Raw genomic sequence first — 26472 nt, 5'->3', positions numbered from 1 at the left:
TACCAGCACTGGTTATGGTGGTAACTGTAATTAAGCAAATGATAGCAGAAATACTGACACTAGAAAAAAAATGTATATACAAAAAAGTAACATAAATAGTCTGCTGTAGTCTCAGAAGACTAAAGGTAACACTCATGTAGGAAACTCTGGGACAATCTGGGACAACTCAACTCAAGGGACAACAAAAAGCCAACCTTTCAGAGATGAGATGAAACTCAGAGCTACTGATATGACTGTTATATTATCTGCCAAAACCATTGTGACTATGTATGATGCCTTAGCAAGCAGGTTTGAGAAAACCAGTGCCACTTACATACGCATTTTGTTCAAACTTCGTAATACAATACAGAATCCTGTTCTTTTCACATAAGTACAAGTATTAAGGACATATTGATTTGATTTTTACTCCATCCTCAAACACAGTCTGTAAACTAAATAAGAAGTTCATGACCTGACCTGATCTGCCATCAAGACCTCAATAGCTTAAACAGAAATTTAATTTGCTCTCTATATTCTTCAGGGATAACAATGTGAGAACTGCTGTAATGTGCCAGAACACTAAAAATGCACATAGACAACTATATACAGGGTGAGAGAGAAGGCCACTGAAAACATGAATGGAATTGAACCACGGTCTTTAGCAAAATCTGTACCATCACTACATTTGCACAACTTAACTATAAGCTTTCTCAAATATTTCCCTTGAATTTTTTCTTCAGGTCTGAGTAAAAATGTCACAATTTTCTTACAACACAATAATTTGTATAGGAGAATTGAAGGAAGCCATGGGACTGATCAATGGAAAGTAGTTCCTTTCCTGCAGGAAAGTAACTCCAATAAGTAACTTATAAATAATGTTTTGCTTTCACAGTTACCTGTGCATTTCTTGATATTGCTATTTCTTTTTCCATGGGATCCTAACTTGCATCCAAAGTTCTCTTCCCAAAATTCTGCAAACCATACATTTCTTCGATTGTTAGCAAGTGTTCGGCTCCGAAAATATCTATCAAATCCTACATTCAAGAAGAGAAGTGAGAAAAAAAAAAGTATTAAAATATGAAACAGCATAAAGGCATTCATTTAAAGATGATAATGGATTTTGTATGAATTTCATAGCAAGAAAAAGCCTTAGGTGCACTCTGAATTTATGCTCATGTGCATATCTGATTAAAAATAAGTATCTTCGTTACTATTCCATATTTGCTGTAGAACAATATATTTTTAAATATCTACAGTAGTTAACGAGTCTGTAAAGCTCCAGCAGAACTTTATAATTTAAATAAAAAAAAAAAAAAGCAATGCAGATGGTTAAGGGAACAGCTTAATTTTTAATACAACAGATGACCCAAATAAAGAATTAGATACATACAAGAAATTAGAAAAACTTTAAGTACTACCAACTTAAATATCATGATTCAAATAAATTTCTTCCCATGGCCACCTAAAATCACTGTGTACTTCTCTGTTGAACCCAAAGACTTCCAAGTCACCTAAGTTTCCCACCTAGCTGAGAAACAATCCCTTAAACCTGATCATTTTCTGCACCAGTTTTACTCCAAAAATCCAGCCTTAATGAAATTATGAGCAATATACCATTGGGATTAAATCCTTCATAAATATTTCCATGGGGGTAAATTCTCCAAGCAGCATCAATAGTGCCCAGCTTTTTCAGTTGTTTACCAGCTTAGAGCACTTATGTCCAGGTCTCACTATGCCTTCACTCCCTCACTGGAGTGAAGTGGTTCAAACCAACAAATTCTACTTGCTAGAAGATGCTATATACACCACATCATAAAGTTTGTTAATATAGTGGCTTCTTAAAGAGTTATAAAAAGTTTAGGTGAGGAAAGCAGAGTCTAGATTAATCTTCTCCCATGAAAATGAGCTGATTCATTAACAGCCATCTGATGCTCTCCTTTTTTTGTCCAAAAGAACCACCAGACTATGGTTAAGAAATTCTAGTGCTCTAATTATTAGCAATAAGATTGCTTAATTGCAGATTCAGCATCTTCAAACTATATCAAAAATAAACAAAACCCATTGAAACAAGTACTCGCTCAGTTCTTCAAAAAACCAATTGCTTATACTTTTGAGAAAAACTGCAGGCTTTAGTCCTGAATGAATGGAAACTTTACTTAGTCACAGCTTCACACAAATCCAGAGGACAGACAGATTTCAGAAATAGCCTCATGCTCAGTTTTCTTTTGGTGTTCTGATCAGTAATTAAAGACACTTAACTTTACCCCTACACTGATAAGAGAGTTAGGTGCCTAAGAGCTAGGATGCTAGAACATTGTCAGAGAACTGGTTTTTTGTGCCATTGCATTCCTACCATCTATAGATGTTCTTTTGGGCAGGATGGTTACTGCTCCTTCTGCAATTTCTTCCTGATGCTGAACTGGTGAAATTTTTGACCCCCAACTATCTGAGCCAATCCACAGGAAATGTCCAGATTGATTAGCTTTTTTGGCTGCTTCCAGTATTCGCCTGAAAATAAACAAACAAATCACTAATTAAATAAACTGCATTTACTAAGAATTTTAGAAACCCCAGCATTAATTCTGGCTATGCATAATTAAGTTCACACTAACCAGTTAGCCACTAATTTGATTTGGACAATCTAAAATACATTCAACAACAGGTGCACTGAGCTTAAGTTACTGTACCTTTTAATTTGTTTCATTTTTAGCCATATTTGTCTAGCATTCTTATTGGTTTCAGATACCAAAAAACAACCTATTGCAGCTGCACTTATAGGTAAGAACTTGGAACAAGTTAGTACTGTTCGCTGGGTAAAAAAATGGGCTGGATGGCCAGGCCCAAAGGGCTGTTGTGAATGGAGTTAAATCTGGTCGGTGGCCAGTCATAAGCGGTTGATAAGTGCAGGGCTGCACTTGTATTGAGGTCAGTTTTGTTTAATATTTTTATCAGTGGACTAGAGGGGATTGAGTGCATCCACAGTAAGTTTGCAGATGACACCAAGTTAGGCAAGACTGGTAGGATGGCTTTGAAGAGGGATCTGGATAGGATGGATTGATGGGCCTTGTCCAGTTGCATGGCATTCAGCGAGACTAAATGACAGGTGCTGTACTTGGTTCATAACTGCATGCAGTTGTAGAGGCTCTGGGAAGAGCAGCTGGAAAGTTGCCTGGCAGAAAAGGACCTGGGGATGCTGGTCAACAGCCAGCTGAACTTAAGCCAGCAGTGTGCCCAGGTGGCCAAGAAGGCCAACAGCATCATGGCCTGCATCAGAAATAGCATGGCCAGCAGAACTAGGAAGTTGAAGGTCCCCTTCTATGTGGCACTGGTGAGACCACACCTCAAATATTGTGTTCAGTTTTGGGCCCCTAACTACAAGGAGGATAAAGAGTTGCTCGAATGCATTCAGGGAAGAGCATCAAAGCTGGTGAAGGGACTAGAAAACAAGACATAGAAGGAGCAGCTGAGGGAAATGGGGTTGTTTAGTCTGAAGAAGAGGAGGCTGAGAGGAGACCTCATGACTGTCTACAACTACCTGAAAGGAGGTTGCAGCAAGGAGGGTGCTGGTCTCTTTTCTCAGGTGACAAGTGAGGAAATGGCCTCAAGTTGTGCCATGGAAGGTTCAGACTGAAAACGAGGAAGAATTTCTTCACGGAAAGAATGGTTAGGCATTGGAACAGGCTGCCTAGGGAAATGGTGGGGGTGCCATGCCTGGAGAGATATGTGGACATGGCACTTAGGGTCATGGTTTAGCAATGGGCTTTGGTAGTGTTAGGCTGATGATTGGGCTTGATGATCTTAAGGGTCTTTTCCAACCTAGATGATTCTCTGATACTAGTTATCTATGCAACAAAGGAACAGCATGTGTTGTAATTTTAACTGAATTTCTTATCAGATTTCCCATCATTTTTACACTGGATTGAATCCGAAACCTCCCACGCTACTCTATTCTGCTCCAGCCAATTGTGTGTCTCTGTAAAGAGAGAACATCTTCGACATACAAAATTAGGAAACAGGCACCTAATATCATCTTCATTCGCAAACATGATCACTGCTCGAGCATTTGGAGTTTCCAACAAGCGCTTGATGATCTTTTCAAATTCTCCTGGTCTTGGTTCCCGAGGGATTTTGAGTGACTGAGCAATGCAAACACCACCTGAGAGAAATTAAAAGATAATAATAATAATTATTAATAATAATTAATAATAATAATTAACAATAATAATTAACAATAATTTAATACTTAAATATTCACATTTTCCAAGCTTTAGATAATCCATTTTTAGCAGGTGGGCAAAAAAGCAAGATGCTCATCTGATATAAGCCCGCACAGATAGCCAAACATTGCCTTATCTATCTGCTTTGAAATATGCATTATACAAATTAACACACTTATTACTGCATTAAACATTACAACTCAGTTACCTATTATTTTATTGTTTATATAGAATTAAAACAATATCCTTAGCCAGAACTTTGAGCACCGTTCTGTGGCTCAGCTGGACTGTGTTGCACAGACTTACCCTGATTTGTCACAGTTGAGAAACCAAGTTTGTCATAGGATTGCTTTTAAGCATAGGCCTGCAATTTTAAGACAGTTATTTAAGACAGTTATCTTATGTTCATAATGCGGCTCTTTGGCATCAGAAACTAACTGCGTCCAGTGCACCCTCAGTAAGTTTGCAGATGACACCAAGCTAAGTGCGTGTGTCGATCTGCTCGAGGGCAGGAAGGCTCTGCAGGAGGATCTGGATAGGCTGGAGCGATGGGCTGAGGTCAACTGTATGAAGTTCAACAAGGCCAAGTGCCGGGTCCTGCACCTGGGGCGCAACACCCCCAAGCAGAGCTACAGGCTGGGAGATGAGTGGCTGGAAAGCTGCCTGGCCGAGAAGGACCTGGGAGTATTGGTTGATAGTTGGCTGAATATGAGCCAGCAGTGTGCTCAGGTAGCCAAGAAGGCCAACAGCATCCTGGCCTGTATAAGAAGCAGTGTGGCCAGCAGGTCTAGGGAAGTGATTGTGCCCCTGTACTCGGCTCTGGTGAGGCCGCACCTCGAGTACTGTGTTCAGTTTTGGGCCCCTCGCTACAGGAAGGACATGGACGTGCTCGAGCGAGTCCAGAGAAGGGCGACCAAGCTGGTGAGGGGTCTGGAGAACAAGTCTTACGAGGAGCGGCTGAGGGAGCTGGGCTTGTTCAGCCTGGAGAAGAGGAGGCTCAGGGGCGACCTTATCGCTCTCTACAGTTACCTTAAAGGAGGCTGTAGAGAGGTGGGGGTTGGTCTGTTCTCCCATGTGCCTGGTGACAGGACGAGGGGGAATGGGCGAAAGTTGCGACAGGGGAGTTTTAGGTTGGATGTTAGGAAGTACTTCTTTACCGAAAGGGTTATTAAGCATTGGAACGGGCTGCCCAGGGAGGTGGTGGAGTCACCATCCCTGGAGGTCTTTAAAAGACGTTTAGATGTAGAGCTTAGCGATATGGTTTAGTGGAGTACTTAGTGTTAGGTCGGAGGTTGGACTCGATGATCTTGAGGTCTCTTCCAACCTAGAAATCTGTGATACTGTGATACTGTGATATTACACACCTCTGCTTCTTCAGCAGAGAGTACAAGGTTAACAACAAATGCCGTGGTTACAGAATCAAGTAGGGAACTTGAAATCTTCATTTATGAATGAATAAATACAGATCTCTTCAAATTGCTATTATGACAGTCTTAATTAAGTTGCCTTAATTATTTAAGAGGTGTGGGTTGTCACTGAAATTACTAATCAGCAAATGAACGCAAACTCAAAGATGATATTTATATCTCTTCCTGACAGGAGGAAGACATTAATTGAAATCTTTGCATTTTACCTGTCCTGCTAAAATGGACAATTTTCTACAGAAACTCAGTGACTTCTAAAGGCTTTCACAAACCAGTGCAGGGAACTCTCTGGTTCCCAGTTACCACACTGAGGAGACTAGGAAAGAAATTCACTCAGTCTGTTTCATGAGGAAGAGAGTCCAGATTATCACTAATTTCCTGCACCACAAGCAGGATTATTATTATTCAGTGATTATTTCCTGATTTAATTATTTTTCCGTTAAGAACTATTGCCCAGATTTTCATTGATACATCTAACAGCAAGGTTTGCTGTTGCATGTTGTTATTCCCAAAATAAGAGTCTCTTATGGAGAATCTGGTCATTAATAAAACCAGAAAATTAAGAAAATGAGAAAAAGTTTACTTCTAACAAAAAGTGATGTGTTACTACAAAAAGGAAAACCAAATGATAAAATTTGCATGCCAACATCTCAATGCTTCTACACTGAAGATTGCCTTCAGTGTGAGCAAGAATAAAAGCATGCTTTGGAGAAGTTGTTCTATTTCTAATGGATGTTTGTGGTTATTTGTGGATGTATAAGATCATTTAGTCATATACATGTCTGTATATTGCACGTAATTATACAAATAAAATCACAGCTGGCTGTATTGTATTGGACAGGCTTTCCAAGTTCCTGAACAGTCTTGTCCATTAACATATAACATTATGTTTTTCCAAAGTATTTCACAAATATAGATGAAACACACTATCAGTGATAGGATTTAAACAAAAACTGAGATTCAACCAGATGCAGCTTCTTCATGAAGAAGCTACAGAAGCTTCTTGTATTAGTTCTCTTAAGGTGAATGTATTTAAGAAAAAAAAAAAAAGTATTTATGAAGTCTTTTTAATTTCTTTTGATCATATGTAAAATAGTAAAATGCTGTGTATTCATTATCACAATCTTCTGCCTTTGCAGAATCTCATCGACCTCAACAGTTCTCTGCACAGGCAGAGAATAAGTTTGAATCAAGTTTAAACATGGAATAAATGAGGCATAGAATTATCAACTGCCTGTATAAAAATAACAACTTTAAAATGAAATCAGCAGGTTTTAGTCACAGGCAAACATATCACCTTTTTCATCTATGCATTACTTTCTGAGTATATTACATTTATCAGTTTGGGAGATAGAGACTACCACGCAGATTTACCCAGAATTTTTCTCCTTTACATGAAAAAAATAATAATATTTGCAAATCAGAACATCTGCCATTCTTAACAGAAATTGTTTGTACACATATCTTTAACATCTATAAATAGTACAAAGATATATAATAAATAATTTACTATGTCAGCCTTAACATGGAATATAGTTCCATTTTCCAGCAACACATTTCTCCACATTTTTATGAACAGCCTGGCTCCCCACGACAGCTAATTTGCCAATAACAACAGATGAGACCATATAGCAGGTGACCCTCATATACACCAGGTATCTTTGACAACCCAGTAATGAAAAGATAGACGCCACACTATGAAAAGCTTTAGCCAACTTTCTAAACTGATATTAAGCTACTGTGATAGAGACTTAAAAGTCCTTTACTGCAACCTTTTTCTCAAGTAATGGGGCTGCTCATATGTCAGTGAAATGTTAGAGAAATATTTAGCAGTCATCCTGTAAATTTAAGAAACAGTAATTCACTACTAAAGAAAGAAAAACTGAAAAACAGTGCTAAGCTCTCAACTGTCCCCAAAGTCAGCCAGGCACAAGAAGTAAAACAGATCCTAAAAAAATGACATAAAGGAATAATTTGTTACCTCATAAATTTTGAGAGTATGTTTTCCAACCATTTCTATTCATGCAATGGCCCTTAGGAAAAAAAACATTCTCTCCCCATGAAATTCAAATGCAAATATTACAAAATGTGTAAATGTAATATACTATATACTGCCATCTACAAGCTGTGTGGAATGGATATCAAGCAATGAAAAACTGCAGTATCTCAAAAAGCTATTTTCAATGAAAATGATGTAGAAGAAGCACCATTCCATCATCGCAGCAGCAAGTTCAATCATGACTGTACTGTGCATCTTAGCATCTCCACATGTTAAGAACAGGAACAAAATAAAATGCACTTGAGCCTTGTTGCTACATTTATAATGAATTGTGTAAGCTATCTCAGGCATACAAAACTCTGTGTACACCGGTATCTATATATTGTATACACTGCTCTTGCTCAAACAAATAACAGAGTATCAATTTTCAGGTAAAGATGAAATGCTAGATCCACAAAGGTACTTACAACATTTCAGTACCTAACGTCTCAACACCGTGCTGCCTTTGAAATCTACAGCCTGGGCTAGGTGCCCAGGCACAGAAAGAGCAGTGTGTCTAGGAACAGGATTCATAGGAACCAGTAGACTGAATAAGGAATAATTAGAGCTAACTCCAAAATAGCTAGCAGAGGTACCGAGAAGAAGATGAGTTCTAAATCCAGTATTTAGGATACAGTTGAAAAAATGGAAATCTCTCCAAATAAAGATGAAAGAGGGTTTGAGAGCATATGTCTTGTATTTGATACCAGTAGATTTACCATTTGTTGCAGAGGTGCCAAAGGACAGACAGTTCAGGCACCTAGTGCCAACAGAGGATTTATGGCTGTGAATCACAAAAACAAATCATGTCTACGTGTTTCACCCTGTCGGCATTTCTCACTGACTTGGCAAGATGACTGCTTGTCCCTGTTGCTGGCTTCTATACACACCTTTCTAGGAGTGTGGTTCCATGTACTCTAACTTCAAACAACCAAAAAGTGGCGGTAACCAAAAGCCAGGGGTCTGTGTCCAAGATGTTTGTTATCCTTCATTATCCAGGGATGTACCTAGAAAATTATAGTGGTCTAAACTTCCTTTGGCAAAAATCATGACATACCTAGTATTTATATAAGGAAAAGAGAGCTGTCTCCTTACTTAAAAAGGAAATTCTATGTTCAAACCTGGTCAGTGAAAAGGATTTATGAATAGGCTTCAGAAAGTGTTGCACTAAAAGATGTTACTGAGACCACGAGAGTTAGCCAGTCAGACTCATCTCATTTAGCTCAAGTAGGAACAGGGACTGGTACCCATTCTTGTATCTTCCCTAAGTAATATATGTGACATAGAAGATGAAATTAAGGGTTTGCACCTGTCACACACTTTAAAAATATTAAGATGGCACTGATGGATGGTGGTTCTTCACCTCCTCTGTGCTTAAAAAAAAAAAAAAGGCACAAAATCAGTATCTGTCTGTTCTCAGATCTGTAAAATGAAGGTATAAAGTAGTTAAAATGGGCAGCATTATGTCAGTGATGATAAGATAACTTGCCTTTTGTCTAACAGCTATCAAGTGTGATATCCAGCACCTGGGACCAGGGGACCATGGAGGGAGGGAGAGCAGAGCTGGGAGCTGGAAATTGGGCTCAAGGCAGGCACTGCCCCATTCATAATCCAGGGCTCAGTCCAGCCACTCTACACCACGGTCAACAGCTCATAACTCATGTGCTTTTAAAACTGGGACATCATCAGCCCTAATCTACAATAATATGTTGTTGTTTTCTCCACTGTGATAAAAATCACATTTTAAATTGTTCCATGCTAGGTTTGGCTTGCTTACAGGTGCTCTGTATAATACAGCCTGCGGGAAACAGAATATCACCAAATGAAAAACTGGTAGATTTTGAAGATATTGTCAGTATGATGGATCAATAGGCTTTTTCCTTTCTTTTGTGCTCCTACAACGATTCCTCCAATGGAAAAAAAAAAAAAAAAAAAAAGGAAATGTAGTACTTACATCGTTTTGGTGGTAAAACTTGTGGTGTTTTAAAATGATAAATATTCATTTTAGCTCTCATGAGTTCTGTAGTCACAAGATAGCATGCTAATTGTAAACCATTAAATACTCAAGTATGCGGAGGTGGGTGTCAGAAGTAATGCTGAATGTGTTTTTGGAAAATAGCGAGCAGACTTGGTAGAAAACCAGCACTAACAAATGAATTTCCTAAAGACTGAAAGATCACGCTGAATGTAACTACAAGGACCATATTGTCTCCCACTACTGCTAGGATCCAGCACTACATTATGGATCAACTAAGTGAGATACACAGGAAAGGACATCATTGTGTTTGTACCAGAAAAGATGAAGGCAGAGTTTCAGTTCAAGAGTGTTCCATGATGGGACCACAACCATACCACTCAGAACCACTTCACCCTTTAAACTATTTTATCTTCCCATTTATGTACTTAGCCCTATCATAGTGAAAGGGGAAAGGATCAAGGTACATACTTGCTTTGTCTTATTTCCTAGAATAAGGAGGCATACCTCACCAGACTCAGTATCTATCATTACAAGTCAGTTATTTCATGGCATCTTCATCACAAATCACATTGTTCCTGAAAAATCTCAAGACTAATAGCTAGAGCATATTCTAGAGCATATTCCTGCCGGTCTTACCTGGCAGGACTTTCCCAGCCGCCTTCAAATGTACATTGTCTTTTTTAAAATGAATTATATTTCAATGGTCACTAGGCCAAGAAAATTGTAATGCAGGTCTGCGGACAGTTTCCAAAAGACATTGCAGAAATATGCGAAGACATAGAAGTTCTTATTCCAATGAGGGAAACTGATGTCAGAGACTCAGAAGAAGCCTCAGTAAGAAATATTCCTGTGAGGTAAGCAGGGTGCTATCACAGGCAGACGCAGCCTCTGTCTGACATGAGACTGTTCATTTCTGACAATATCACATGATGTATAAGAACATGAGGAAAATCAGACAACTATATTTCTCCTCCTCTTCCAGTTCTTCTCTGGATCTAGACCTGGTTATATTGAAAATCTGTTCCAATTGCCAGTAACCTTGTTCAACCTGAAGATCATTGGAAAAATTACAAACATATGCTTCACACTCAAGTTCTGGTTACAAAAAAAGCAGGAAGACCTCACGACTTAGTGAATCCATCCATACCTTCCTTTAAAGCAAAGCTCATTATCTGACAAATTTCATAGCCAAAAAATCTGAATATAAAAGAAAAATAAGGTAAGTGATTGTTCTGCATGGCACTTTTACTGATGCTGATAATCAGGAATTTTTAGGAATTATAATTTAAACAACGAAATTACCGTCATTCTTTTTTATATCCAGATGCCATTTATATCTAGATGCCACTAACAATAATTTTCTAGATTATGAGTCAACAGAGAGTGGCACCTAGGAAGACACAACTTCAAGCCGAAGATCAAATTTCACAAGCAATAATTTTTCAAAATGTAAATATTTTCCTTAAAGTAAAACTACTGTAACTGGGAGGTCTGAATGCAGCCATGCATTCTTTCCAGAGCTACCTTCATTTAACTACCCCGAAAAAAACATATGAACACTATGTGGTTATACAGATTTCACAGTAGATTAGTTTTATATATAAGATCTCAAGCTCTTTGCAGGCTCTGCTGCTTGCACTGAAGTCCATGCATCTTCACTGCTATTCATTTCCAAATTTAGTTAAATAAAATCTTGTTCTACTGTAACTCTTTTGTTGCAGTCACCAACCTGCAGCATGGATATATCCTAAACTCGTGTGGCTTTTAATTTCCTCAGAAACTCAACAAATACTTCAGCAAACAATTCAATTACTCTTGCAAAGGTGGTCAGTTCTTCAGCCAATTGTGGAAATACTTTTTGATTTAAGGTAATAGAGAGAGGGAAAAAAATACTTTGCTCAGAATGCAAAAAAGTGCAACAATATCCAACACACTAAAATATAATGGAGAATGAGAGATTTTGTTATAATCCTTCAAAAGATAAAAATAGTCTGTATTCTGACCCTAGAGGTTGATACCTTTCTTCTTTCACTTAAGTAAAAACATATCTTTTCAAAAACCCTTAATATTTATGACAAAGATGCATTTAATGCACTAGCAGCTCAATGTTGCTTTGTTCGCTAATCTGTCAGCTACGGTCACGAGCTCTTTACTCAAAACTAACAGCCTTTAAGAGTCCAAGTCTCTCTCATTTATTTTAGTGTTTTAGCAAAGACCTCTAAGCAATGTTTTGGTTGGATTTTTTTTTTGAAATAATAATAATTAATAATAGTATTTTCCATGAAACCATGAAAGATCGCAAAACCTTTGGATAAAAATAATGCACCCATTGCTTTTAAAACCGTATTTTACTTTCCTAAATGAATTCACAGGTATACAGCTATGCATATCTCACAAACACATGCACTCACACAGATAGTTACATTGTGGACAAAACAGATATTAATCCTAAAATAAGAAAAGAAGAAAGGAAAAAAAAAATAGACTCCAAATGAGATCACTGGCTACTGGATTCAGCAATCAGAATCTATCTCTAAGGTGACATGAAGTAAGAGAGATCTGTTATTTTATATTTCCATTCTCAACAACAAAAAAGCTCTCTTTTTTTCCCGTCCTCCCTACCCCCAAAGAAACAGTAGTGGATGTACCAACACAGCTTCCATTTTCCATTAACAGATGATGGACAATAACTGCAAGAGATATTCTTACCACCACCAAACCTACAGAAACTATTAAATAAATGCAGGTTTCCAAAACAGATAAAAGAAAACAATACATTTTCCATCCTTTAACTTTTTAGCGCTATTTGTGTAAATGAAAGCTAACTTTCACAGCCCTGAAAGTGAGAGTCTAAAATTAAAAATAATCTGTAGTAAAGAGGTTTATGAATGGGTAAAAAACACATATCCAGCAGAAAATAAAGCTTGAAAAAAATGAGTTCTGGAAGGTTGTGCTGGTGGAGCCAGCATCATGAAGATGACACAGAAGCTTCTGGCATTCCTTAGACTGTGTTCAAGCAGCAAAAGAAACCCCACCCCAAAGGATGGATTTTGCAAAAACATTCTTTAAATAAATATAGCCTTTCTTCTTTGAGGGTGATTTGCTCCCAGTAGGGATCTTCTGATCAGTATTTTTTTATTCCACTCCCTGCCCTGTTTATTTTAAATATTTTGTCAGTGATATAAAAGACTCTTTTCAGCAAAGTTCTCCTGGATTGCCTGATGTTAATGGTAGGCTGATGCCCCATTTTTCCCTTGTACGCTTCTTCCTGCTGTCATGGTGTTCAGGGATTGCCTCCAGTCACCTCCTTTACACTTAAATGCTGTACACTGACAGAGAAACCTGACTTGTAATCATGCCTTATAAGAAAATTAGCATCAATGATAAATCTTTTAATTTTGAGTCTTCTTAGTTTGCTCTTGTAAGTGAAGACCTCCTTTGTGGTTATAAAATAGCCACATTTCTTTTATTCACTGGAATTAAAAATAAATAAATAAAATCCCTTATCCATTTTACTATTTTCCAGAACACTGATGGCAAAAGCATTTCCAGCTTTATGTATTCATTTATGCAGTCTAATTCATGGAATTATTCTGAAAACTAGTTGTATGTTATTTAGCTTAAGTTATCTCAAGTTGCAAAATATTTATTTTCTCACTATTTGAACTATTAAAAATAGTTTGCATGTGAAGACTTTAATGAATATAAATCTGAGTTTGATTACTGTTTGAACTTGAATATGAAGTTCAAAAAATAGTTTCAAATTTGAATTAAAACAACTTTCAGCTAAGTTTTTTCTTAGAGTTCTGTGGTTTCCTGTACATGAAATTCTAAGTCCAAATTTGGAACAAAAATCAAGGGATTACTTCTGACAAAGAAACTTTTAGGTAAATTGAATCCCAAAAATGCAAATATGACATAGGTAGTCTGCTACAACAAAATCTTGCACACGGTGGTAAATGAGTTTTACTGTACAAATTCTCCACGGAGCATGCCTAAACTTAAGTTAAGCCCATTGCTAGAGTGTTCATTTGCAGCCTTGTGCTTAAAGGATGTAATCTGTTTTCATGGAAACTGTCATCAGAAGCCACGCTGACTTCAGTCATCCAAGAACAAACCCAAAATTTTCTTCCAAGTCACGTTTATCTCAGAGATAACATCCTATATGAGAAGATCCGTTCATTGATTAGACTAAAAGAGAAAATCTCTTCAAGCAAAAAGAGACAATACTTGGCCTCTTGCACACTTAAGGTTGATCAGAATCTACTTTAAGACCTAACTTTGCTTTTGGAAAGGCGGTTTCATTAACATTGAAATATTTTACACTTGACTGATGACATTCTAATTGATTAAAAGATTTACTGGTTGATTTTTTTCTTTTTTATCTTAAAACATTATGATAAAACATGACTTCTTATTTCAAATAATTTTGGGGGGTATTTTTTGCTTAATTATTCAGTACAAGACAACATGTTAGCATTACTGAAACAAAACATTAAACATGAGAATGTAAATATTTTGCATGCTTCATGGAAAAATTCAGGTTTTCTTTCAATTTGTTAATATCAGAATTTCCAGTGAAATGGAAATACCATTTCTGAATGGTTCCATACGTAATGTGTCACAATGTGTGACCTGATAATGTATGAATCCAGCTCATTTCTGTCTGAGCTGGAGTGTATTTAGCTAATGAAATGAACATTTCAAGGTATAAAGAGTCTGCCACATCCATGTAGATGTTTCTCTAATGGTTTATAACCCTCATTACTGATAAAAATCTTCCTTTCCACTGGTTTACTCTTTTAGCCTAGGTCTGTAACAACTGGATGTACTTACACTTTTTTCATCAAAAATCAAGATCCACCTCCTCAGCTTTTCCCAACAGAACAACTTGTACATTATAATTAAGTTAAATAAGCTTCTCTTACATGAGTGAGGAAGGCTGAGTTTATTTAATTTGGTATCTAGACTTCAAGTTATATTTACAAAATTAAAATATCTATTTTGATGTTAATACCTAACAATATTTATCTCACTTTAAAGTACTTTGAGAGCTGGACATTTGGATAAGAACACCATTAGGATATAAAAATAATAACAAATTTTATCTGCTGACTTCAACTTCTCATTGGAGGTTATAAAACATGAAGAGGATAAAGTTAAGTCTTCTGTATTGCTTCAGGTGTTTATGTTTCAAAACACCAGTTGAAGACATAGCACTATTAAGAAAACTCCAATCCTTCTTTTACAACACAGCAGTAAAATAAAGGAATGAGTTAGCAAGAAAACAGAAGAGTCACTCAGTAGCCTTCAACAAAATAATCCTACTGAAACCTACCTTAATTTAAAAAATATAATTGAATTAAGTTTGGCTACTGTGGCGGTTTTACCCTGCTGGGCAGCCAAACTCCACCACAACCACTCTCATTCCCCCTCCTCAAAGGGAAAGGGGGAGAAAATAGAATGAAAAGGGCTCAAGGATTGAGATAAGGACAGGGAGATCACTCAAAAATTATTGTCACAGGCAAAACAGATGCAGCATAGGGAGATGAGAGAAATGTATTACTAACAAGCTAGAGCAGTGAGAAACTAAAGGCAAACTAAGAACACCTGCCACCCATCTATCTTCTTCTACCTCCTTCCCCCAAGTGGCACAGGGGAACAGGGTCTAAGGTCAGTCTATAGAGCTTCACCTCTGCTATTCCTTCATGGTCACTCTCTGCCCTGACTCGAGTGTGGGGTCGCCCTCCCATGGTATGCCATCCTTCCAGAAGTGATCCTGCGTGGGCTCCTCTCCACGGGCTGCAGCTCCGGCCCGGGGCCTGCTCCTGCGGGGGCTCTCCATGGGCCGCAGCCTCCTCCAGGCCACATCCACCTGCTCCACCGGGGGCTCCTCCACGGGCTGCAGCGTGGAGATCTGCTCCGTGTGGGACCCATGGGCTGCAGGGGGACAGCCTGCTCCGCCAGGGGCCTCTCCACAGGCTGCAGGGGAACTTCTGCTGTGTGCCTGGAGAACCTCCTGCCCTCCTTCTGCACTGACTTTGGTATCTACAAGGTGGGTCCCTTTAGAGCCAGCTGAAACTGGCCCTTACCTAACATGGGGCAGCTTCTAGAATTTTCTCACAGAGGCCACCCCTGCAGTCCCCCACTACCAAAACCTTGCCATGTAAACCCACTACAGCTACATAACCACTGTAGCTTTAACGAAGTTGCTGTCAGTGTGTTGTACTAAGGCACATGAAAAACAAAGAGGATGGTGAAATCCATTATGGCTTCACAAAGGACAAATTGTGCCTACCTAAAAATCTGGTGGCATTCTACAAGGGGGTTACAGCATTGGTAGGTAGTGGAAGAATAACTGACAGAATATGCCTGGGCTTGTGCAAACCATTCGACGCTGTTCTGCATGACATCCTTGTCTCTAAATTGGAGAGATATGGATTTGAAGGGTGGACTACTACATAGATAAGGAATTGGATGGGTGGTTGCATCCAGAGTGGTGGTCAGTGTCCAGGTGGAGGTCACTGACAACTGATATCCCATAGGTGTTCATCTTAGGACTGGTGTTGTTGAAGATCTTTATCAATGACATAGGGGGACTGAGTACATTATCAGAAAGTTTGCAGACAACACCAAGCTGAGTGGTGCAGTTGATAAAACAGAAGGAAGGGATGCCATCCAAAGAGATCTGGACAAGCTTGGTAAGTAGGCTCACATGAACCTAATGAGGACCAAGTGCAAGGTGCTGCACCTGGGCTGGGGCGATCCCAAGCACAAATAAAGGCTGGGTGGAGAAAAGATTGAGAGCAGCTCCAAGGAGGAAGGCTTGGGGGGTTGGTGGATGAAAAACTGAATGTGAGCCAGCAATGTGTGCTTGCAACCCAGAACTGTATCCTTCAAAAGAAATGTGGTGAGCAGGTTATGAGAAGTGAATCTCCCTCTCTACTCTGTTTTTGTGAGACCCCACTGGAGCACCATTATTTGGCTCTGGTGCCCCCAACATAAGAAGGACATGGACCTGTTGGAGAGAGGCCAGAGGAGGGCCATGAGGCTGATCAGAGGGCTGAAGCACCACTCAGGCTGAGAGAGGTGGGGTTGTTCAGCCTGAAGAAGAGAAAGCTCTGGAGTTACATTACAGCAGTCTTCCAGTACCTAAAGGGGGCCTGTGGGAAAGCTGAGGAGGGACTCTTTGCCAGGGAGTGTAGTGAGAGGACAAGGAGTAGTGGTTTTATGCTGAAAGAGGGTAAATTTAGATAACATATTAGGAAGAAATTCTTTACTCAGAAGGTGGTGAGGCTCTGGAACAGGTTGCCCAGAGAAGTTGTGGATGCCCCCCATTCCTGGAAGTGTTCAAGGCCAGGTTGGATGGGGCTTGGAGCAGCCTGGTCTGGTGGAAGGTGTCCCTATCCATTGGGGGGGGGGGGGGGGGGGGGTGGAATTAGGTGATTTTTAATGTCCCTTCCAACCCAAACCATTCTATGATTCTATGACTTGGATCAGGGAACAAAATTGAAGAGAGAAGTATGATGTCTCTATGTATTTACTACTAAGTGGTAAAATATCTCTTGAGAAGTTTAGGATCTACTAATTAGTTTTTTCTTATGGCTTGTTGAGATGAATGAATAGCTTAATTCATAAAGCACCCTTGCAGAAAAAAAAAGTCATCAGGTCAAAAGTTACTAACCAAGAGGTGCTCTCAGTGCTGCAATGGGTCTGAGAACTTAGAGCCAAAGGAAGAAGCAGAAACATGTTCAGAAGATCTATGCATGCAACAGAAGAGAACATGTAAATCAGCCATGGGTTAGTGTAGACCATGGTTCAGTCCTTGCCACAGAAGTTACTTTTCTTTTTTCTACCAGAGTCAAAATTTTGCAAGTGATCTTCAGGCTTTGTTACTGGATAGAATTTAATGTTTTAAAATTAGAAGAATCCAGCCCCAGCTCCTTCTGTACAAATAACAGTCTTGCTAAAGGAAATCAGCTGAAAAAGAAATGGAAGTGATTTCTTTGTAATAGATTAGGTATTGAAGGTGCCTTCAATAACTAAATACATAGAGACATCATACTTCTCTCTTCAAGTAACTGGCAAAAGATGTCTGCAGCTCACCCCCTTCTAATAAAATGCTTGATAGATCCACCATATTTCGTAGACAATGAAGCAAAAAAAAGAGAAACAATTACACAAGAAACCTTACAATCACTAAGTACAAAATTACTTTTACTGAACATTGCACAGTAGTGGACACCATTATGATGTTAATACAGGCTGAAATAAAAGACGATTTTAATGTGATTCTAGTCTCCATATAGAACTTTGATCAACAAACTATCTCATCAAGGGCCTGATGGATATTTCTATGTCCATGCTACTCATCACATGGTTTCAATAATTTTATAAGACTTTTCTATCAGATATAACATTTTTAACCATCTTTCATTATGTTCTTCCTTTTCCCGAAAGCTATAAAAAATTATACCAGACAAAAATCTATTATCCGTGGAGCACTTATATCTCACTCATTATAAAAGAAAAATGTAGACATAGATGTTTTCAAAACTAATTAATTCTGATATGTATTGCCCATCAAATCTGTCCAAAGATGTAACAGAGGAAAAATGAAAGTACTTCAATTTACTCTGAGTTATATCCTGATAAAGACATATGATTAGCCTCATGGATTCATAAGAAAGAAAATCCACCTTGCAGTAACAAAAAATAAAAAAATAGAAAAATAAATCCATCCTATATTGCTTGATGAAAGTAGCAAATGAGAATAAAAAATGAAGATAACTTGGAAGACAAAGGGAAGATAACAAAACAAGTAAGGACTGAAGAGCTATGCTACATTCCCTCATTGTTCAGTACATTGCACAGATAATAGTGCTGATCCTAAAACAAAATCTTCTGCAAATGTCTAGTGCTAAAATAATAATATACCTTTGTTTGCAATGCTTTATGATTAATCACTGTCAAGTACTGAAGTGGAAAGAATACACATTACAAATGAATCCTTTATTCTCCAGCCTTCCAAAGAACTTTCTTTTTCTGCCTGTTTAAGAAGTTTCATTGGTAAAATACATATACTTCTGCCAAGAGAAAGAAGAGAGGAAGAAGCATGGTACATAGCTCTTCCCAAGCCATCAATAGTATATATACATTGGTAGTTAGCATTGAAATATTCAAGGCAGATACATGCTTTCAAATCCTGGAAAAGCTCAATAAAAGTTACCAGAAATTTGAAGTTTGAGATTCTAACTTTGAACTCCAATAGGAGCCAAAATGCCACAACTTCAAGTCTATTTTTTCTACATATAAGAAAGTTTGCAGTCAGACAAAGGTGTGCAAAGTTCCACTGAACTTAGCATTTGAAAAGGCAGTTTCAACAGGAATAGTTTTGCTACCATTTAGAAAGTTTACAGTGATGGAAAGATTTAAAAGCAGAAAGAAAAAATTTTCAATAGTAAAAAATGAGTAACAGCCTTGAAGAGTACAAACAACTTCTGTCCTATCTTTTCTTGTGTTTCTTTTCTGTGCAGATGAACTGGCTTACTAAAGAACTCAAAAAGATACCCCCCCCCCAAAAAAAAAAAAAAAAACAAGAGGAATATGGAAGAAAAGAAAAGTGAAATGAAATGCAGGGTAGCACTAGTGGTAGCTTGTTAGAGGATAAACTTGATTCCAATGAAAAAAGAAAAGCAATACTTTATATATACACGGCAATTTAAGACACACAAGAACCTGTATACAATAACTCTCTTCAAGAAGAGAGGCTAAGTCAGGCACAGTGAGCTTGATATGCTCATTCATTTCCATACTGTGGCATGTGCACATGAGATCTGCTACATCCCATACCAGACATTTGTGTATAGTCTGTGAGACATGCTTCAACTTCAGGCTTCAGATTTGGGCTCACAAGATAAATACTTAAGGATGTTAGTGTCCAAATACAATTCCTCAGTTGCTGTAAAATCATAAATTGGTTACTAACCTGGGCTAGCCCTTTTAACAAAGAAGACTTTACTTTAAATTAATTACTTGCAAGTTTTCCATTTGAAGTAAACTGTATGCATAGAGTTAGGATTAGTGACCAAAGTCCAGCCATTCGCCATTCATAATTTCACAATCTTTTCCACTCCTGTGAAACTTCTGCTGACTTTCTTTAAGACTATTCTCTTTAACAGAAAGAAAACGTGAAGCGTGAAATTATGGTTAGAAATTATGGTTAGAGGAGCAGAGAAAGGAAGCAGAGAAAGTAGACTAAAAGTCTAAATAGCCTGCATTCTCCATGCCAACATAAATGCCAGCATATCATTTTTCTCTGGAAACACCATTCAGATGAGAAAACACAAAAATCTAAATTGCTGCACAAACCCTATGACTTTGTCACATACCTTACCTCCTATGTGTCCCATGAGAAGGTCACTGTCCTGCGCTCTCTTATGTGAAGCAGAATAGGAATGCCTGGTTTCCTCACCATTGACAAAGCTGTGGTCAAGACCAAAAGTATTTCATGAAGGAAATATAATCTGCCACTCAAAGAGACTCCAGCAGCTGCAATGCTACAAAGGATTTTGGAGTAAAATCCATTATGTGAAAAGTACATTAAGAGCGCAACACTACGTGAAGTAGAATTAGCCATTGATCTGCTCTCTGAAGCTGTCTGATTTTCTATTGGAAAATAATATACTAATGTCCTAGCAATCGCGTTTAACCATCTGCGTGGTTGCTTCTTTCAAGTCAGTCCTCTAGAAGCTGAAGGATAATGCTGTCTATGAAAAAAGTCCACAGGCAATCCCACATGGGACATCCTAAATTGAATTGATGCTCTCACAGTGTTGTTACGCTTTCCTCCAAGTTGCATGTCTCAGACTGGCATTGCAAGGCAAGCCTGACTTGGGCACAGTGACACCATGACTTAAAATCAAAGCCAAAAGATTCTGTCCATTTTTAACAAAGCACAGTGAAGTAATACTTATGGCATTGGAGAATATACAGTCAGTATAGGTCCGTCAAAAAGGAGCAGTGAAATGAAAAACTATCACAGTACAAGGGTTCGTACACTGAGTTACTGGCCAAAGTTGTAAATTCTGAGAAACAATCAAAATCTTGTCCTAAAAGATGACTGAGATTTCATTCTCACAGCTATCCAGAAAGAAGCCCAACTTTATAGGACTAAATGTAGTGACTAGCAAAGGGGAAGATAAGGAAATATTTTACTTATCCAACAATCCGTATTATTTTCTTTTGAGCAAATTCTCACCATTTTCAGACTATCTGTCAAAATCTCTCCAAGTCTTAAAGATTTCTTCCACTACTTTCATATGCAAAACCAGGATTGTCCTTTCAGAGAATGAATCATCACAATGGAACTCAAATGACCAAGTCAAATACAGTTTTCACAGAGAGCATATGACTTAAAAAAATATACTCCAATGTAAGGTTGGGTATGCAGACGTCCACCTGCTATGAGCAATGGATAACTCTCAAAAAAGAAACCTGTTTATCTCAGGAAAACAGCATGTACCTGGACAGTTACAGTGAAGTTTGAACATAAATTCATCCCCAGCATATTTCACAGTAACTTCCCAGAGAGATGAAAACTCACACCAGCACTTCTCAGACCAAATATGAGTAGCAAACATCTGTTTCTTAATAATTAAAGAAAGATTAGACAAGTTTCAGGAATAAATAATTTGTTGCATTTGTTTTCTCACTGAAGAGACTAGGAAAAAGATTTATTATTATGACTGAAAACCAAAATGGTTCCCTCCAAATGAAATTGTACATATGACAGGAAATGACGTGGAATTTCTATCTGCCTTTTACCATGAAGGACACAAAGTTAACTTCGAAGTTTGCCTAAATCTTCTTTGTGATACAGCATCACTCACTCCTTTTTGCATCTCAGATTTGGAATAGTCTTTTTTTTGTCTTTTTTTTTTTTTTTCCACATTTGTGGCTGAAACCTCCCTGCCAGCTGTCAGTTTAATTAAATCTTGCTAAAAGAGCCCACTGGATTTCTGATTGCAAGGGAATCTCTACAGAAGAACAGCCGTTATGGGTCTGACCAAAGGTTCAACTAGCCTGATAGTCCGTTTTCTGGCTGTGACTCGTAATGGAAAAGTGCAAAAACAGAGTAAACATATGTGCTAGCACATTATCCCGGCCTTCAGTAATCTCCAGCTCAAGGGCTTTTTGAGAGAAGGAGGTATCTTTATGTTCATTAAAAAAAAAAAAAAAAAAACTTGATAGAATTTTTATCTATTAATATATATAGTCAATATGAACATGGGTAAAATCTAGGTTAGATGTTCTAGGTGCTCCCTCAACATCACTACAAGTCTAAATTTCACAGTATCTAAAGATCAATTTTCCTTTGACTTTCTCTATTATTACAGTCTTAAGCTCCAAAAGTCATACTCTGATTCTGCTAATACCATGGCAACATCTCTTAGTTTTGCATGTATTTTACAGCTTTGTCTTCTAGTTAAATTGGTGGTCCAACGCATTATATATACAAATCACTTTTTTCCCCTTTCTTTATGAACAGATCTGCAATGTATATTTAGATAAATTTCTAAGGAGCTCCTGAGAATATTTGAGTAGCTCTAAAACTGTAAGCATATTTTTATATCCCCATATGTGCGTCTGCAGAGGTTTTTCATGGACCTCAGAAAACTGGCCAAGAAAAACAACATATGCAAGAATCTGAATGTACAGGCATATACATACATCTCCAAACGATGCATGAAAGTCTTCTTGAAGTAACAGATTCTTTAGTTTCTAGGACAACTTAAATCAAGGCATCAGATATATTTAACAATTAATTTGGTGTTTTGGAATTGAGAGACATTTTTTAAAATATTTTTATTTTTTATGAATGAATCAAAATACTAATTACAGAATAATCCCAGATATATTTTCTTAGCAGCTTATTAGAAATGGCCGGTTGATCTTGTATTTACAAGTTGAACAGCTTCACATTATATATTCAAATATGATGATTTCCTACATCGATGTCTGCCGATAAGTATCCAGTAATTGCGCTGTTTTAAGGTAGAGCTCTCAAACAAGACGCTGAAGATACAATTTCACATAAATCTGGAATAATTGTATTTATAACAATAAATTGAACAAGACACAATTGGTTACTGATTTGAGTTTATCAATTTCATTAATTTTGCTTCTAGAAGTGTTATTTCACACTGCATAGCTCCCACTGAAGTCAGTGAAAGGGCTTCATTTTTCATAGTTTGGAATGTTCATTAGATATTTATATGAAAAATGAGAACAAACTATGCTACAGTAGATAGAACAAAAACAATTTCATAGGGCAGTAAACTCTTATACTCCAGGGCATAAGCCAACCAGTAATTTATAGGGTTAGACAGAAGCTTTGCTCACGGACAAGTTATTTTGAGGAGAACACAATTAAATGTTAAGTACCTGCCTTCAAAGCATCCCTTCAGATGGAAACTGGATAAGGTATGGTATCACCATTTCTTTGTCTGGATCATCAGCATCCTGTGAAACAGTGCCACGGCCACAACGACCCCAAGAAACACTACAGGCTTAGGGCAGAGTGGCTGCAAAGCTGTGCAGAGGAAAAGGATCTGGGGGTGCTGATTGATGCTCACCTGAACATGAGCCAGAAGTGTGCCCAGGTGGCCAAGAAGGCCAACGGCATCTTGGATTGTATCAGTTATAGTGTAGCCAGCAGGACCAGGGAGGTGATTGTCCCCCTGTACTCTCCTCTGGTGAGGCCGCCCCTCGAGTACTGTGTTCAGTTTTGGGTCCCTCACTACAAGAAGGACATCGAGGCTCTGGAGCGTGTCCAGAGAAGGGCAATGAAGCTGGTGAAGGGCCTGGAACACAAGTCCTATGAGGAGCGGCTGAGGGAACTGGGGTTGTTTAGTCTGGAGAAGAGGAGGCTCAGGGGAGACCTTATTGCTCTCTACAGGTACCTGAAAGGAAGGTGTGGGGAGCTGGGGGTTGGCCTCTTCTCGCAGATAACTAGTGATAGGACTAGAGGGAATGGCCTCAAGTTGCACGAGGGGGTGTTCAGGTTGGAAATGAGGAGACATTTCTTCTCAGAAAGAGCAATCAGGCACTGAAATGGGTTGCCCCTGGAAGTGGTGGTGTCACCGTTCCTGAGGGTGTTTAAAGAAAGGCTAGACATGGTGCTTGGGGACATGGTTTAGTGGGTGACATTGGTGGTAGGGGGATGGTTGGACCAGATGATCTTGAAGGTCTTTTCCACCTTAATGGTTCTATGAAACCACCTTCCTGCCTGCCACCCTTGCTAGAGTGACTTCCATAGCTCTCTTTCTCAGTCCAGATTACTCTTGGTATTATTAATGTAATAATCCATCAATTGGATCAACAGATGGCATTTTTAATGGTTTTAAATAGCATTTTCTAGACATTTCATGTCTATATTTAATTTTATTCTATTCCCTATTCCTTTTATTCTCTAAAATATATGACGTCACTTTTTTTTTTTTAAGTGAGTAAGGCAAATTCCTTGCATTTCCTGACACCTGACATACACCTACATTTGAAAGCATAAAGTATTCTTTACCCTCATTTGCAAACAGACTCTTTCAGTGGTATTCTTGTATCCAAAGGACAGAAATGGGCAATGTCTGGAACTGTATTGACCTTATTTATCCAAAACTTGCATTAAATGAGTATAAGGAAAAATCCTTCTTTTTATTTTTTAATGTAGAAATTTTAAACATATAAAACGTACAATTATCTACCTTGTTCTTAATACACATCAGAAAAAATATTGGAAGAAGCAAAGCCCTTCATCCACTGCAGCCACTGATCAAAGGGTCTTTACAAAGCACCAGGATTATCTGTCTCCAAACTGTTCATTAGTTTGATTGTCCTTTTAATTCAAAGGTGCTTCTCATTTGCTTCAGTGCAATTTACAGTACATGTACCTTATCATTTAACACCATTACATCTTTGCACCAATTTATCAGTGAATGTATCTTACGAAATTCGTTGTCTATAGCTTCGTTCCTCTTTGGCTTGTATCTTACTCTGCTAGTAGGCTCAACCTCAAAGAAATATTCAGATAAATCATAAGAAAACAGCTTAAATAAAGGCAGACAGAAAGTGATTTAAAATTTTTGTGAGATGCCAAAGTGACTGTCTACAGTAAGATAAGCCCTTTCACTCAAAAATTTTTATTATTATTATTTTTTCTCATTGCTCCCTTCCATTTGCTAACCAGGCAGGGAGCACTGCTGATAGTTTTCTGGGGGAGATACCTGGAGTTAGGTGCCACGGCATGTATTACCTACACCAAAAGGAACTGGTGTCAGCTCTCCCCCGAGGAGACAAACACAAGATATGGCACAGGGGCAGCCTGAGCTCAGAGGAATTACAACCATGGCCTACTCTCCTTCCTGGCTCCAGTGAAGCAGGAGGAATGTACCACCGCGGGAGGGCATCTGCCTTGCAAACACCCCAAATCAGCCCAGAGCCAGGAAACCCACCTTGTCCTGAGTCAAGTTCAGAGGCTGTGTCTGCAGCTTTCTGTTTCAAAGGCAAAGGCAGGGAGTAGGAGAATGATGAACTGCCCACTATAGGAGAAGATCAGGTTTGAGACCACCTAAGGAACTTGAAGGTGCACTAGTCCAGGGGACCTGATGAGATACATCCAAAGGTACTGGGGTAACTGGCAAAACATAGTTGCTAAGCCATTATCCAGGCTCGATAAAATGTTGTGGCAGTCCAGTGATGTTGCCACTGACTGGAATAGGAGAAACATAATCCCCATTTTTAAAAAGGGCAAAAAGACCCAGGGAACTACAGGCCAGTCATTCTAACCTCTGTGCCTGAAAAGATCCACAGAATATCTCACAGGTGTTCATCTTCGGACCGGTACTGTTCAAGATCTTTATCAATGACATAGACAGGGGGATTGAGTGCATCCTCAGAAAGTTTGCAGACAACACCAAGCTGAGTGGTGTGGTTGATACAACAGAGGGAAGGGATGCCATCCAAAGGGACCTGCACAAGCTTGAGAAGTGGGCCCATGTGAACCTGGTGAGGTTCAACAACTCTGAGTGCAGGGTGCTGCACCTGGGTCAATCCCAGACATGACTACAAACTGGGTGGAGAACTCATTGAGAGCAGCCCTGCAAAGAAGGACTTGGGGGTTCTGGTGGATGAGAAGCTCAACATGAGCCAGCAGTGTGTGCTTGCAGCCCAGAAGGCCTGCTGCATCTTGGGCTGCATCAACAGAGGAGTGGCCAGCAGGTCGAGGGAGGAGATTGCCCCCCCTCTGCTCTGCTCTCGTGAGACCCCACCTGCAGTACTGTGTTCAGCTCTGGGGCCCCCAGTACAAGAAGGACGTGGACCTGTTAGTGCAGGCCAGAGAAGGGCCATGAAGATGATCAGAGGGCTAGAGCACCTCTCCTATGAAGACAGGCTGAGGGAGCTGCAGTCGTTCATCCTGCAAAAGAGAAGGCTCTTGGGAGACCTCATTGCAGACTTCCAGTACCTAAAGGGGACCTACGGGAAAGCTGGGGAGGGACTCTTTGTCAGGGAGTGTGGTGAGAGGACAAGGAGTGGCGGTTTTATGCTGAAAGAGGGTAGATTTAGATAACATATTAGGAAGGAATTCTTTACTCAGAAGATGGTAAGACACTGGAACAGGTTGCCCAGAGAAGTTGTGGATGCCCCATTCCTGGAAGTGTTCAAGGCCAGGTTGGATGTGACTTTGAGCAACCTGGTCTGGTGGAAAATGTCCCTGCCCATGGCAGTGGGGGTGGAACTGGGTGATCTTTAAGGTTCCTTCCAACCCAAACCATTCTAGGA

The 26472-nt window shown here is 38.9% G+C and overlaps 1 protein-coding gene across 7 annotated transcripts in view; it reads right to left on the bottom strand.

The window, feature by feature from the left end:
• Positions 1-26472, bottom strand: part of GRM8 (glutamate metabotropic receptor 8) — a 344303-nt gene that overhangs the window by 184245 nt on the left and 133586 nt on the right. For all 7 annotated transcript variants that reach the window (XM_083819524.1, XM_083819525.1, XM_083819520.1 and 4 more), the window contains 3 exons: positions 4000-4135; positions 2333-2487; positions 876-1013 (listed from right to left, as the gene is read on the bottom strand). In XM_083819524.1, the coding sequence (XP_083675650.1) occupies positions 876-1013; positions 2333-2487; positions 4000-4135 (429 nt within the window). The remainder of the gene's footprint in view (positions 1-875; positions 1014-2332; positions 2488-3999; positions 4136-26472) is intronic.

The sequence above is a fragment of the Anser anser genome, assembly GCF_964211835.1.
Source record: "Anser anser genome assembly, chromosome: 1".
In the NCBI taxonomy this organism is placed as follows: Eukaryota; Metazoa; Chordata; class Aves; order Anseriformes; family Anatidae; genus Anser; species Anser anser.
This window is presented reverse-complemented; position numbering and strand designations above follow the sequence as displayed.